General features: G+C 36.9%; 1 protein-coding gene across 1 annotated transcript in view; it reads right to left on the bottom strand.

Moving 5' to 3' along the window:
• Nucleotides 1–636: 636 nt before the first annotated feature.
• Nucleotides 637–16,294, bottom strand: part of CUNH2orf73 (chromosome unknown C2orf73 homolog) — a 26,206-nt gene continuing 10,548 nt past the window's right edge. Inside the window, exons 2-4 of the mRNA XM_037743395.1 lie at nucleotides 13,599–13,752; nucleotides 2,287–2,399; nucleotides 637–1,169 (exon numbers count right to left, since the gene is read on the bottom strand). Coding sequence (XP_037599323.1) covers nucleotides 810–1,169; nucleotides 2,287–2,399; nucleotides 13,599–13,623 — 498 coding nt within the window. The 5' untranslated portion in view covers nucleotides 13,624–13,752 and the 3' untranslated portion in view covers nucleotides 637–809. The remainder of the gene's footprint in view (nucleotides 1,170–2,286; nucleotides 2,400–13,598; nucleotides 13,753–16,294) is intronic.

The raw sequence follows: 16,294 nt of genomic DNA, 5'->3' as shown, positions 1-16,294 counted from the left end.
CAAACTCATTCAAAAAGCAAAGGTAGTTGGTGCTAGAAATGATCTGAGTAAAACAGAAAACAATTTGGAAAATACTTCAATATTCTAAGTACCCATATGTCTTTGGATTAAGCGTGTACGTATGTGTGTGTCTGTGTCTGTGTGTGTGCATCTTGTACTGGCAGAAATATTTTTAGATTTTCACACTCTTAATTATATATGGAAGAGTTCTACGTTTTAGAATAAGGAGGAAAATTTAAATATGTAGGAGAACATTATCCTTAAATTGAAAATTGAATTATAGTAGCAGTGATGATATGATTACATTGACCACTTATTGGTCGACATGCATAATCTCATGCTCAATAATCTTATAAAGTTGCTATTTTCCTAATTTTACAGTTGAGAAAACTGAAGTATAGAGAGGTTAAGTAACTTACCCAAGGTCACACAGCTCAAGGAATGAAGTGAAGCAAGCATTCCATCTCCAGTTTTTTAGATTCCAAAGCTGTCACTCACGATCGTCTAACAGGGCCTCTCTTCTAAAAGTCTTGTTATATTTGTTAATTAGGTTCATTTTTGTGCAAAACAAAGTTGTGTTTATAAAGACTGTGATGTGGAAACAATGTCTCAGTCACTTAATGGAGATCACTTTTATTAATAACATTTGGTTGTATTCTAATTGTCTTTTTTTCTCTTTTTCCATTTACATAAATAGTATGCTCTGAGGTTATTGATAACAAAAAAAAAAAGTAAATGTGAGGGCCAAGATGAGGATTGTGAAATTCCCCTATATTCCAGGGATTATACTTTTATCGGAAGAAGGTAATTTATTCTGATTTTTTAATTGCTGGATTTAGAGGCTTGTGCCTGGTGAAAAGAACATCTCCTTCAGTTGTCTGAGTGGCGCCTGTGGTCTTTTCTCTGCTCTCAGGACTGCTGGGGCACGCCTTGGCTGCCTGTCTGAAGTCTGTTTCTGATAAGTGAGTTTTAGTCTCTAACAGCTCTTGGGAATTTTGTTGGCAGAGACATGGTGAGATCATTCTGCTTTCCGCTGAGTTTCCTTTCTCTGTTTTTTTTGACTGTTCTGATGAACGTGACCCTGGAGCATTCAGTAATACCTCTGTTCCTTTAGGAACTGTTGGCCTACTCCCTGGTTTTATCTCTCTCTGTACAAAAGCTCCATGTCTCTAAAAAAGAAAACAAAGTTGACATTAACCAGGGAGAACAGAAATTGCTGGAAGATGCAGCTGTGAACTGAGTTTGTGGGTTAGCTCAAGTCCTAGTGACTGATGCAGGCACGCACTTCTCTGCCTCTTCATTGGTGTCACCTTAGCTCCAAATTAGACACCACCATATATGGGTGAACCTTGTAGATTATAAAATAGGGTGCATCAGAAAATGAACAGGAAGGGAAAAAGCAGAAAGTCAAAGAAGCAGCAGCTCATTGTCTTCAATTCTCAACTTTTTTATCGTTTGGACGATATAAGACTACTCACATCAAATTTCATTTCTTGCTCTAAAGATTGCTATGGGTCCAACAAAAACTACAGTTCATAGACCTAAGAATTTATGATTGCATCCCAAATGTTTATTAGTGCTAATGGAAAGCTAAGTAATAATGAAATATGAAAGCAAACATCTATAGTTGGAAAAAATCCAATAATTGACAATTACATTCCTGTTTGGCTTTATAAACCTTATGTATGCATTTCCCTGCCACACATACGTATTAAGCCTATCCAAACATTTGTCAAACTGTTTTGATATTATTATTATTAGAAAAGGGGCCTTGTTATGTTGCCCAGGCTGGCCTCAAACTCCTGGTGTCAAGTGATCTTCCTACCTCAGCTTTCAGAGTAGCTGGGGCTACAGGCATCAAGTCACTGTATCCAGCATGTTTTGATATTATTTTACACAAATTATTTCAGTAAGTAGACCAAATTCCAAATACTGGTTCAAATTATTATGTTTTTATTGACTGATTGAAATGAGGTTTCATTGTGTCACCCAGGCTGGAATACAATAGTGCAATTATGGCTCAGTGCAGCCTCAAACTCCTGGGCTCAAGTAATCCTCCCCCCTCACCCACCTGAGTAGCTGGGACTACAGGTGGCACCACCATACCAGGATAATTTTATTCCTTACATTTTACTATGGCATGTGACTAAGATTCTATTAATAACTACAGTCGTTTGTTTAAATAGGCTTTTAGAAAGGTAATTATGACTTGAAAAGGCATAAAGTTCTACTACAAATCTACTCTGTCTTAAAATATTAAATAATTAATTCTAAATATTGTCTCACCTTTCCCCAGAGAGGCTCATTCGGAGTTTTCCTGGCATCATATTGATGTATAAAAGAGATGTATTCTATAAAATTGTTTTGAAGTTCTGATGTACCAGGAAAGACAAGTGGAACTAAAAAAAAAAAAAAAAAAAAAAGATTTTGTGAAGTCAGGACAAAAATTAGAATTGTTTATGGAAATATAATCAGTATTAATAATATGCTTTATAAAATATGGTAACAAAATAAATTCTTTAAGTATGCAAGATTATTTATACACATCTAAATAATAAATATAATGGATTCACCATTCTTTCTCCATGAAAAGAACCAAATCAAAATAGCCAAATTAGCTCCATGTGTGGAATTATTAGTAATTTTAAAAACTAATATTAATATTAATACAATAATATGGCCAGGCATGGTGGCTCATGCCTGTAATCCCAGCATGCCCTCAGAGGCCAAGACAGGAGGATTGCTTGAATCCTGGAGTTAGAGACTAGCCTGGGGAAGATGGTGAGACCCCAACACTACAAAAACTTAGCCAAGCATGATGGCATGTGCCTATAATCCCAGCTATTTGGAAGGCTAAGGTGGGAGTATTTCTTGAGCCCAAAAGTTCAAGGCTGCAGTAAGCCACGACTACACCACTATGCTTTTTACACAGATACCAATAAGTTTTAGGGAAAGCATTACTATAATTTGTTAACTTTTTACTACTAGAAAGAGTATGAGAAATTCTGTGTTGTATCTATAGCTGTGGCCTAGTGGCTACGGCCATGGACTAGAAACTCTATGCCGAAGCCAGCACTTAGGGAATACATCGGAAGACTCTAGGGCTGCTGCAGTTGTAGTTGAACAATAATTCTTTTCATTTCACCCAATAACAGAGACTCTGAAAATTTGTAAGATCATTAAATCCTTTAAAAATCACTTTTAAGGACAAGGAGGGCGGATCATGAGGTCAAGAGATCAAGACCATCCTGGCCAATATGGTGAAACCCCATCTCTACTAAAAATACAAAAATTAGCTGGGCGTGATGGCACGTGCCTGTAGTCCCAACTACTTGGGAGGTTGAGGCAGGACAATCGCTTGAGCCCTGGAGGCAGAGGTTTCTGTGAGCCGAGATCATGCCACTGTACTCCAGCCTGGTGAAAGAGTGAGACTCTGTTTCAAGAAAAAAAAATCACTTTTAAATAATCTTTTAATCTGGGTGATAAGTATACAGGAGTTCATTATATTCGTCTCGGCTCCATGTATGTTTAACATCTTAAATAATTTTTAAAACTCAGTTTAGTTTTATTTTCAGCAGAGAAGGTTTTTGGTTTGTTTGTTTTTTGAGACAGAGTCTCACTCTGTCACCCAGGCTGGAGTGCAGTGGTGCGATCTCTGCTCACTGCAACCTCTGCCTTCTGGGTTCAAGCGATTCTCCTGCATCAGCCTCCTGAGTAGCTGGGATTGCAGGGCCCACCACCATACCAGGCTAATTTTTGTATTATTATTATTTTTTTTTTCTAGTACAGACAGAGTTTCACCATGTTGGACAGGCTGGTCTCAAACTCCTGGACTTAGGTGATCCACTGGCCTCAGCCTCCCAAAGTGCTAACATTACAGGTGTGAGACACCACACCTGGCCGCAGAGAAGATTATTTAAAGAATCAGAGCAACTTTCAGTACTATTGCCCGTAATCAAAAAAGTTTAGTGAAGTAAAACTCTATCAAGGAAAATAATTTCTCCCTTAAAAAATATGTACATAGGAGTTTATATACACCTAATATATCTATGAAATGCTAATGTAAGAAACTGCTAACACTGGTTATTGTAGAGAAAGAGAACTAGGGGACTGGAGAACAGAAGTGGGGAGAAGAGGGTTCAGTTTTCACTGTATATCTTTTTGTACCATTTGAATTTTGTGCTATATGCATATATTAATTATTAAAAAATAAAATTTAATTTAAAAAAATCAGACCTTTAAAATTAGGAGAATGCATAAGAAAAAAATATGTTAGTAAGTTTACATTTATTAAGCATTAATGAATTCACTTTGATATTCAGACATTGTTATAAACTAATTTTATTAGCAAGAATGATGAGTATTCGGCCGGGCGCGGTGGCTCAAGCCTGTAATCCCAGCACTGTGGGAGGCCGAGGCGGGTAGATCACGAGGTCAAGAGATCGAGACCATCCTGGTCAACATGGTGAAACCCCGTCTCTACTAAAAATACAGAAAAAAATTAGCTGGGCATGGTGGCGCGTGCCTGTAATCCCAGCGACTCAGGAGGCTGAGGCAGGAGAATTGCCTGAACCCAGGAGGCCGAGGTTGCGGTGAGCCGAGATCGCGCCATTGCACTCCAGCCTGGGTAACAAGAGCGAAACTCCGTCTCAAGAAAAAAAAAAAAAAAGAATGATGAGTATTCAAATACTTATACATTACATGATATAAAATGGCAATCTTTTCCCAGTCGGCAGTATAAAAAAAAGTTAACTGTTAACATTTTCTTGATTTCTAATTGCAATCAACTGCTCAAAACTCATGTTCTACTTAATTATTACCTTTCTTTTAGGGCTTGCTAGCACACAGAAAACAGTGCAAAGATATAATAAGTGTGACACCGAGAACATTCTATCCATAACTTATATTTTTTTCTACCAAGTGGGAAAAGATGACCATTTTTTTGATGAATACCATGGTCCAGCTCACAGAACATGAGTATGTTTGAACACAGTTTCATAACTTCGTGGATAGACAAAATGTAGTAGCTCTAAATGCAGGCATTAACAGGTGGCGTTAATGAAGTATCCAAAGCATGGATTTGGGGTTAAGATAGACATGTTTTCAAATTCTGGCTTTACCACATTTCCTAGTTGTGTGACTTTGAAAAAAAAAAATCACCGAGCTTCATTGAAATTTGATTTCCTCCTCTCTAAAATGAAGAAAATAATAATTTGCTTTTGGAATTGTGAAAATTAAGGGCAGTGTTTATAAAGTCTCTAGGATGCTAGGGTTACATTATGTAGTCTTCAAAGTTAACAAAGGGTCAGCTCTTCTGTATCCTGACAAATGGGAAACCATGGCAGGAGAAAGAAGCAGGAATCTGAACTCTCAGAAAAACTGTGAGAAACCCAAAGGCTTCAGTGAACTGGTATAAAGTGTTGGTGGCAGTTTGGGCTGGAGGGTAGGAAGGTCAGATGCAGCCAAGAGAGAATAGGTGGGGGGAGAGTTTTAAAATCTGCCCTTGACTTTCCCTCGCATTGCCTTGGGAAGATCATGCTTGCCCAGGGCCACAGAAACTGGTAGCAACTGCCTAGCCATCTGTTGTCAACACAGTAATATCAGAAAAGCACAGAAGTTCCTCCAGGGAAAGGAGCTGAGGAAAACGAGTCCGTGTTGCCCCCTTGGGCATGTCTTCCTCCAACATTCCCGCAACAACTGTCAATGCTGGTGAATTAAAAGCATCAGAATACTGCCTTCTGTCAGTGATGGCTTTTAAAAAACAGTTTAAGGGTGGTAGGGTGGATTCCTGACTAGAGGACCAGCCTGGTAGAGTGACAGCAAATAACAATGGTCAAAATAGGGTTTGTGGTATAAGAAGCTTTCCAGCCTGAGCCTCATTTTCTTTCCTTATATTTAGTGAGAGGCACACAAACCAGACCCTGGTCTTCAGCTTTTGCCTGCACAGGGCTACTGATTCCCCTAGGGGAACATGATCTACCATAAGTTTGACCATAAAAGAAAGAAAAATTTAAAACATACACTATGTGAAGCAGAAGTGTCAGAACCAATACACCAAGGATTTAAAATAAGCATAACAAATATCCTCAAAGATACAGAGAAGGTATTGTTAATATGAACAAGAACAGGTCATAAAAAGGAATCATATAAAATGTTAGAAATAAAAACATACAACAGTTGAAACAAAAAAAATAGGTGGTCTAAACAAGAATCATGAACGAGAAAATCAGACTGAGATGCTGTCCCAGAAGGCAGGAAAAGATAAAGAGATAAAAATATTAAAGAAAAGCTCAGAGACATGGAAGGTGGAAGTATCAACACTAGAACTAAAAAGAAATAGTGGAAGGGAAGGCAGCATTTGATAAAATAATGATATATATCTAAGAATTAAAGAAAGATCAAAGACCTCAGATTGAAAGAGCTCACAGAATACCAAACAGGTAGCAGGGGCAGGAGAAAGATGAGGCAATGAGGCACAAAGGATGCAAAATTTAAGGAGGCACTTGCATGACCCTGGGAGCAAGAGCAGTTTATTAACAACTGAACAGCCTGCAGACTTGACACAACAATAGAATCCAGAAGACAATGGAATAACATCTTCAAAATGTGAAGGGTAAATCATTACGGACCAAAAGTTCTACTTTTAACTATGCTTTCATTCATCAAAGAGGGCAACTTAAAGACATTTTCAGACAAAGAAAGGTGAAGAGTTGGCTACTTCTTTTTATTTATTTATTTATTTATTTTGAGATGGAGTTTTGCTCTTGTTACCCAGGCTGGAGTGCAATGGCGCTATCTCGGCTCACTGCAACCTCCACCTCCCAGGTTCAGCCAATTCTCCTGCCTCACCCTCCTGAGTAGCTGGGATTACAGGCACGCGCCACCATGCCCAGCTAATTTTTTGTATTTTTAGTAGAGATGGGATTTCACCATGTTGACCAGGATGGTCTGGATCTCTTGACCTCATGATCCACCCAGCTCAGCCTCCCAAAGTGCTGGGATTATAGGCCTGAGCCACCGTGCCCAACCCAGAGTTGGCTACTTCTAAACTCTGATTCAAATAACTGTTTAAGGGAATTGTGGTAGTCTGTTAAACTAGTGGCCCCAATGAATCAGGCCTGGCAGTATTCAAATCCTTGTATAGTCCCTTCCCCCTAAATGTGGGCTGGTGTTAGGATTAGCTTTAACCAACAGAATATGACGGAGGTAACACTATGCCAGTACTCGCCACAAACTTTAAGAAAGCCTTACAGCTTCTGCTTTTGCATTCTTGGGAGTAAGAAGTCCAGCTATCCTGCTGGAGAAACTACGTGGAACGACCACATGGAGAAGGAGAGGCTCAGTCATTCCTGCATCCCAAATGAGTCCCGTCCTCAGACCACCTGCCAATTGAATGCAGCCACACAAGTAATCATCACCAAGACCTGACCAAGAACTACCCAGCTGAATTCAGCCTAGATTGCAGAACATTAAGCCAACAGGATGATTGTTTTAAGCAATTAAATTTGAGCTGGTAGTTATGCAGGTAACGGAAACAAATATTTCAGAAGGAAGTCAATTAAATCAATTAGAATGTATCTTTTAAATAGTAGTCTAAAAACCCCCACAATCTCACAAATAATAACTTTTAAATTAATTCTTTTTTTCATGGAAATAAAGGGAGAAGAAAGTAATCTTGAGTTATGATAGAGGGAAATTCCTTACTCAGACATTATACCTATTAAAATTAGACACAACTACTATATTCCTTTATACAAGCATATGAGAGTTTTACAGAAGCCCACGATAGTGAGGAATATCTAAACATGAAAACATCAAAGAAGATATTGAAATTCTTAGTGGTTACTCTACTTAATAATTCAAATTGTACCTAAAGTAATTACTTGAGAGAAGCCTTATTAGGTGAGAATTGCAAAATATAAGACAAAAGTCCATGAAGAATGTTTGAAATCCACTCTCTATTTCTTGGAAACTTAATCTAATTAAAATTAGAATTTTTGAAACAAGTTGCTATCCAACCATTTATATTTTATCAACAAAGCCAGGATTTATTCAAACATACAATTTGCTTCTACTATTGGTAAGAACTTAGCAGTTTTACTTTGAGAAATGTCCTTTTCTTAACTCTGTGTCTGCTTAAAGATCATTCATCAGTAATGTTTTTCTCTTAAATCCCACTCTCCACAATAGTATTCTGATCTTATGTAAAAAGATTATTAATATAAAAATAGTATAGATTTTCAAAATATAGTAAAAAGAAAAAACATCACTGTAGCAAAAAGAAACTGTTGTTTTTTATAGTTTGGTGCAAAAGAAACAACACAAACTAAAACCTATTTTAGAAAATTAATTTTACCACTATATCTGAATTTGCAATTCAAAAGAACATTGAAATATCAAGCTGTTGATAAACAGGAAAGTTTTATTTAAGCATGAAATACCTTCTTCACAAATTAGATTAGGTTTTTCAATTTATAAAGTTTTATTATATAAAACCAAATGTGAACACTTACTCTTCCAGGGACTCAGATATGACGGAGCACAGCCATTTGTTAACTGGCCATGGATGGCAGCCAGGAAATTGTGTGTGGTACAAGACATAAAGGGCACTTTGAATTGTCAGCACAAGATAACATTGCTGAAATGCCAAAGTCTGGGCGTAATTAAGTGGGCTGATGGAACAGAATGACTATGAGATGACTTTTAATTGGTATTTGTGCATGTTTATGTGCATATTTTTCTGTGTTTGTATGCTTATAGTAAAAAATCTGGCCCATATAGACTAGTTTAGATACATATTTTTTAGTGTTACATTAAAATATTTTCTTTTTTAAAAATCATTTTCATCTAATATCCAAATACCACCTAAAATATGAATAAATTGCAGGCCTATATTGTATAGTATATGTCACTTTACATTACGACTTTAAATTAATCTGTTGAAGAATGTGTAATTATCATTTAACTATATTTATTGAATCTGGGCATTATATTAGACCCTAGGATACAGTAATGAACTTGGCAATGAGAAATACCAATAAAAGAACAGAGAGAGAAAGAATCATGCCAGGTTCTCAAGCTAAATTTCAACTCAACACATAAGGTAGTACAGGGCAATAATTAATAATAGAAATAGTTACCATTTATTGTCTACTATGTAGCAAATACTGTGTTAGGTACTTTACATGTTATTTCATTTGTTTCTCACGACAGTCCTGCAAAGCAGAAATTACTATTCTCACTTCATAAATTGAGGAAAACAGGATGATTAAATTTAATGGGTTCAGGCTCACACAATACTAAGTTTAATACTGAACCAATATTAAATCATAAAAGGAGTGTTGATGGTGACAAAGTTACTGTGATTTCCAGTTAAACATGGCAAATTCACCCCTATGCATTTCCCCCATTCTTTCCCCAGGCCCCAATATAATCACACTACAGAAATTAAGAGGGCTTACATACTTAAGGAAAAAAAAGAACTAAATGGGAGTGCAGATGTTAACCAATTTGGAAGCTGGAAAACAGATGGATAAGTGGCAATAGACTCAAGTAAACTACAGAAAACTAAAAGTTAAGTGCTATGGGGAAGGAGGTGGGGTAAAAATCAAGCCAATTCATGCCACAGCATTCCAGGAATGCCCCAGAATAGGGAGGCATCAGATACCTCTGAGTCAGGGAGCATGGGGCAGGGGGACAAGGTGACATTGCAGAGGACTGCTTAAGGGACTCATGGATTTTCTGTCCTCTATCCTAGGCAGAGGTTTGGAGGATTTCTCTCTGCTTAAATTAAGTAGATAAACAGACCAGATCTACAGACCCTGATTTTGGGGGATCCCTTTTGAAGTGACTGAGTTCTGCCTTATCAACCTAGAGCAAAGCCCATCTCTCCAGTATCATCTTTCACCACTCTACTAAGTCCCTTCAACTTGAGTAGCGGATGTACCATAGCTGCTCCTTATAAGGAAAGGAGTGGTTGGTTACTAAAGAAAGTTAAAGCAAAAAATCATATACCGTATATAAAAAAAAATATATGATATATATCTCATATATAACATTATAAATAATATATATGATGTTATATATTACATATTTTTTAACCAGTTCATCACATTTTTATTTGCATGCCAATCCACTTTGAGGAGGTGTCCACTGATTGGAATTCACCTTTTGTCTCTTGTACAAACCATGCTTCTAATGCATCACTTCCAGTTTCTATTTCTTTCACACAGAATGCAAACATAAAGACACCTTTCAAGTAAAACGAGTGCAGAATCCTTCAAGATTTAAAGAATTCAGTCCAACTCCTCTTAGCTATTTTGCCTATGCCTAATAAGCATTTTTTAAGTTAGCAATTTACCTTTTATCAAGTCTGCACATTCAACTTTGAATGTTTTATAGAAACAACTGTTTTCTTACTCAGATTTTAATTTACAAGAATATGTAATTAAAATATGGAAACACAATAACAAGTACACAGACAAGCTTTCTGGTTTGGAAACAAGCTTGACTTTCAGAAAGTGTCTCTTCCTCCTTGGTCTGAGTTACATTTTCTGTCTCTAAATTATAAGCAATACAAGATAATAGAGGTGATTTTGACAGATCAAAAAGGGCTGTGTAGGCCACAGTGAGGAATTTGAAATTTATTCTATGAACAGTGAGAAGTAACTGGAGAACCTAAAGGAGAAGAATATCATTTGTGTTTTGAAAAGATCCTTTGACGATGATGCAGAAAATACATACGGAGGAGGAAAAAAGGAAGCAGGGTAAGAGTGGCTGTACTGCACTGGTTACAATGAAGATGGAAAGGAATAGATTTGGGGTCTATTTTAGATTGTCAAGATTTGCTGATGGATTGAATGTAGGGGAGGCAGCGAAAAGAGAGAGTTTTAGAATGCCTTCTAGCTTATCAAAACTTGAGCACCTGGTGGGAGAGTGGAGGCGGCATTCACTGAGATGGAGAAGACCCGTGGGGGATAAGTTTGGATTGGGGAAATGAAACATTCTATTCCAGTCATACCAAGTTAGAAAAGGTGACTAGCTATCCCAGAGGAGATGTTAAGTAGGTGTTTGGAATGTGAACTTGATACTCAGTAAAGAAGCCAAGGTTAGAGAGATAAATTTGGGTTTTAGACTGGTTCCTCTGACCTTTAACCTTAAATTTCTATTCCTTTTTTCATCCCCATTGGATAGTATCTCTTGATTAACTATATCGTAAATAATGATTTTAGCACCCTTCTTCTCTTCTTCTCATTTTCTGTCAATTATGTACATTTCTTATGAAAGCTGCTAATATATATTACGTTCTGTAGCCATATTTAAGCTTGTGTCTACAGATCGAGCCTAAAAGTTGAACACTACTAAATAGCATGCATAATATACATTATTACATATATTTTGTTTATTTAAGGGTTGAATGTTGTGCCAGGACATCATTTTTTTTTCAGTGGGTCTAATGCCCAGTGCCACTTTAAAAGAAAACGGTTTAGTATCCATGCCACGTGAATTCCCTTTTCTAGGTCAAAAAGTATTTCCCCTGAGAACTTTGAACGCATTAACTCCATTGCACTCTTGCATCAGTGCTGCCTGACTCCATGTTGATACTTCTTAGATGGTGACTTATTTTTCTATCCCTTTATGGAAGCTTTTAGAAACTTCTGCTTATGATTATTGTTTTGAAATTTTGTAATGATATGTAGGGTGTGTATCTTTTTCCCCTTCATACTTAGAAGCACTCAGTAGACCCTTTTAATGCATTTTCTATAGGGAAACATTCTTATTATTTTAGAGGTTGTATAGAGTACTGTATAGTACCAGTTATGAGTATATGTACTGAAGTCAGGCTATCTGGGTTCAAATACCAATTATTCACTGTGTAGCCTTGGGCAAGTTATTTTAACTACATGCTTGCTTTCAAAGGAGTTGAGAAGATGCCACTCTAAAATGCCACTGGCATATTGACTATATTGAGTTAAAGGCACTTGATGCAAGTTAAAGGCACAGATGCAAGAAAAACATTCTGACCTTTCTTCTGTTTCTCAAAAGCAGGAGATGAAATCCTATGTGTAACAGGAATTTGAGGTGGGGGAAAATCTATATAAACAAACCTTGTTAAACTCACCCTTATCTTCCTAGACACTTCTCTACCCAATTACCCTAGCCCAAACTCCTTTGCCTTGTCCCATTTTTACAATTTACTACTCTTTGTCCAATTTAGTATATATGTTCTTCCTATGTCTTTGGGTCTTCATTTCCTTATGAAGTCTCCCCTGCTGTGTAAAGCTTTTATTACATAAATTTGTATGCTTTTCTCCTATTGATTTGTGTCAATTCTCAAGCCCAGCCAAAAACACTAAGAGGGTAGAGGTAAAATTTTGCCTCCCTACACTTTCTTATCTGAAAAATAAGAATATTCATAGTATTACTATACTATTATATTGCACAGAGTTAATGTGGGAATTAAATAAGTTAATATTTAGAAAGTTCCATAAAGTGCCTGGCAAACAGTATGTGCTCAATAAATGTTATGTTTTGCTAATTATCTACCTTCATTTTTACTCTTCTCTTTTCTGGAGCTCTGGAAAAGTTGGATTTCCCAAACAGATCCTCTATCTTGCTTTCCTTTTCATTTTCTAAGTTTTTGTTTTGTTGTTTCATGCTCTGTGATATTTCCTTGCCTTTATCCTCCAAATGTTTTTTTTTAATTGACATAATTCTAATCTTTGGTTTTCCATTCATAATTAAGAAGGAGATGGGGGGATCGGCTTGATTGACCAAAACGAGGTGTGATAGTTGACATCTGGCTAAGACACTGGGTTCTACTAGTCTTCATGTTGGGATAGGGTGGAGTGCTCATGACTGGAGCCTTTATTTAAGGGACAGGCTTTGAAGTAACTCTGACTCTCTCCTACCCACTTTTTAATTCTTGCCTTCCGCTATGCCTGCTGGCTCGACATGTAGCTCAGTCGGGGCTTTGGCCAGTCAGATTGTCTCTTATTTGCTGCATCTCTTTCTAGGTATTGCTTCTTCATTCTCTTTTATTTATCAATAGGCTTCTACTCTTTCCTACATTCCAAAAAGTTCTTCCTTCTATTCTCTTCACCCTTATGAGTTTATTGCTTTGCTACTATTCATAGTATTAGGGTCTTAGAAGGCAGGGAATTTCAGTGTGTGTGCTCTGTCTACTGTTCTGAACCAGAAGCGGAAACTTTATTATCTTTCTAAAGGACAGGTCATTGTTATAGATTATCTAAAAGCCCCCTTCATCAATAGCCTGCCTTCCTTGAAGCGACAAGAGTTACAACTATTAAAATGTGGTGGCAACAACAATGAGCAGAATACTACTGAGTTTCTGACTTTGAGGCTGGTATTATGAATGATCAGTACAATTTTCATTATCGCATATTAACTGTGTTTGGAGTCAAACTGTCTACTAGGAAGAAATAAACCTTCCAAGGGCTGCACTAGCTGTGTGTACATTTTCAACTTCTGTAAGGAAGTAATTTTTTTCAGAAGGTGTTGGCACATCTAATACATCTTAGTTTTGATAGCAATAACTTGAAATAACAAAAAAGGTTTTTACAACTGCAAAACCTTACCTATTCCGTAAGAAGGCTTTTGCATCTTGCTGTGTTTGACTGGCAGAACCAGTGGACATGTTGGTTTTTGGAAGTCACTCCTCTGGGTGCTCTTAGGGTCATAAGGTGGTAGGAAGACAGGTTCCAGGGCTTTACCACGTGGCCACCAGTCACCCTTTAGAGAAAATAATTGGAAACACAAAATTGGATACTGTAGGGCATTTTCAGGTATTACTTGATGTCTATGGATATTCAGTAATTCAATTTAACAAGTTAGTAGATATCCTAGCACTAATATGGAGTTCTAAAATCTAGAAATATCTTTTCACAAAAAATGTATTTCTTTTAGGGCACCAAAAACATAAGTTGTCATATATTTTTAGCTAAAATACAGCTGCTAAATTCTTAAACTATCTTCCTTCTACCGACAGATGAAATGGTAAAAATCAACAAAATAGCTGCTTTTTGTTTTGTGCTACAATTTTATTATATATGTACATATGTATGTATTAAATGAGATTTGATCTTAAAAATTTTGTTCTGTACTTGTCATTATGACAATACAAATAATGTATTATCATCTAAAAATGGTGGTTTTCAGAGTTTTTAGTCCATAACCTGCACCATGAAATACATTTTATGTCATACAACAGCCACAATGCTACACATACATAAAACTAAGACAAAAGTTTCACAAAATACTTATTCTTACTCTGTGCAGTGTGTTCAGCTGTTTTTCTATTCTATTTTACTGTTTTCCTATTTCATTTCCCATTGCTGACTGCAACTCATTGATTTATAATTCACTGATGACTCAGTTTGATAAACTTGTTTCTAAGGGAAAGTCTCTCCATTATCACTGAATTTTGGTACTAAAACCTAAGTACACAAGAAAGGGAAAAATGATAGATTCTTCATTAGCATGTACGACAATTTGTTCTCTTGGAAGGTGAAAGAGTAGAGAGGGGAACTGTTAGTCAGCTTAATTCTGATCAAAAATTTAAAAACCGGTTGATCAGGTGGTAGTAAGAAAACCCTTGAGAAATCCTGTGATACCTAGGAGTTCCTGGAATACAATTCGGGTATGAAAGTAATTTTTGGTATAACCAAACACTTACCATGGGCAATAAGGAAGAAAGTCTGCCTCTAAAAAAATCAACTTTGATTCCATAGCCAAAGACTTCTAAAATATGATTGAAAGGGGATGAATATGCAATTCTAATAGGTAAAATTCTATCAATACAATTGAGGCTACATTGATGCAAAAAAGGAGATGTTTCTTTAAGAAAAAAAAAAAAAAAACCTATGTAGCTGCATAGGGAGTCAGCTCTCAAATGAGCTTAGTTTAGAAAAAGACAGGCATGTATAAAAGACATATACAACATAAGATTTAAAAAATAATGGAGTCAGCTTGTTAGAAGATTGTCAAGAAACGTAGAAGAAATTTATAAATTGATAAAATGTTATAAATTTATCAAATTGTCAAAGGCAGCAAAAATAAGGTTTTCTGGAAAAAATTGTTCATAGCCGAGTGAAATCCAGCAGTCCAAAAAAGGTTATCTTTCATGTTCTGGCTAACAATTTGGAAAGAAGAATCTTGTTCAGGAAATCAGAACAATTCAACTTTAGGTTCTTTGTTAAGGAAGGTTATGGTCAACCTGAAAAAGATGAAATGAAGATGTACCAAAGAAAGAACTAAGCACTGAATTAGTAGCTTAGCTTAGCCCAACTAAGCACAAAGTTGGACTTCACTTTTTCACTTTAAAAGAGTGCCAGTTTTTAGGCCAATGACAAATTGTAAGCAGGAGTAATGAAATAATGGGTAATTGAAACTAGGGATAATTTCTGCAAAGATCACAGAAATTTAGGAACTAGGGGATTTTGGAGAATAGATTGACTAATGCTTCATTTTTCAGAATGGGCTAAAAGGTGAATTTTAAAAATCAAGACTACTTGACGTAGATCCTAGGAAAATTCTAGAACAGATTACTAAACAGATGGTGTCTTCTCACTATCTGGCTGAAAATAGTCACATCTTACTGTTGTCAGAGCGCCTGCTTCTGGCAGCTCTCCTCCACTCCACTTCACAATTATGATAGTGCTTCTTATGCCCCAAGTTCTAGAATTTAAAGGTCTTACCTTTTTCTCATCACAACTCTATGAGGCAGGCACACCCACTTTACAGATGAGGAAACTGCCAGGAGATTAAGTAGCTTCCCCAGGGTATGTCACTAGCAGACTGCTGCACTGCCGCAGTTCAAAGCCCACCTCTTTGTGCACACCTCTAATTTCTGTGCTGCACTCCTGTATCAAACCTGCTGTGGAATGTAACACCGGCTAAGCACAACCAAATTGAATTAGTTATGAAGTGAAACTAGGTCAGGTGCAGTGGCTCACACCTACAATCCCAGCACTTTGAGAGGCTGAGGCGGGCAGATCATGAGGTCAAGAGATCAAGACCATCCTCGCCAACATGGTGAAACCCCGTCTCTACTAAAAATACAAAAATTCACTGGGTGTGGTAGCACATGTCTGTAGTACCAGCTATTCGGGAGGCTGAAGCAGGAGAATCACTTGAACCCAGAAGGCGGAGGTTGCAGTAAGCAGAGATCACACCACTACACTCCAGCCTGTCAACAGAGTGAGGCTTGGTCTCCACAAAAAAAAATAAAAGAAGAGAGGCTGCCTCTTTTCTGCTGGTCTTTCATTCTATTTGG

The sequence above is a fragment of the Cebus imitator genome, unplaced genomic scaffold, assembly GCF_001604975.1.
Source record: "Cebus imitator isolate Cc_AM_T3 unplaced genomic scaffold, Cebus_imitator-1.0 Scaffold143, whole genome shotgun sequence".
Classification (NCBI taxonomy): domain Eukaryota; kingdom Metazoa; phylum Chordata; class Mammalia; order Primates; family Cebidae; genus Cebus; species Cebus imitator.
This window is presented reverse-complemented; position numbering and strand designations above follow the sequence as displayed.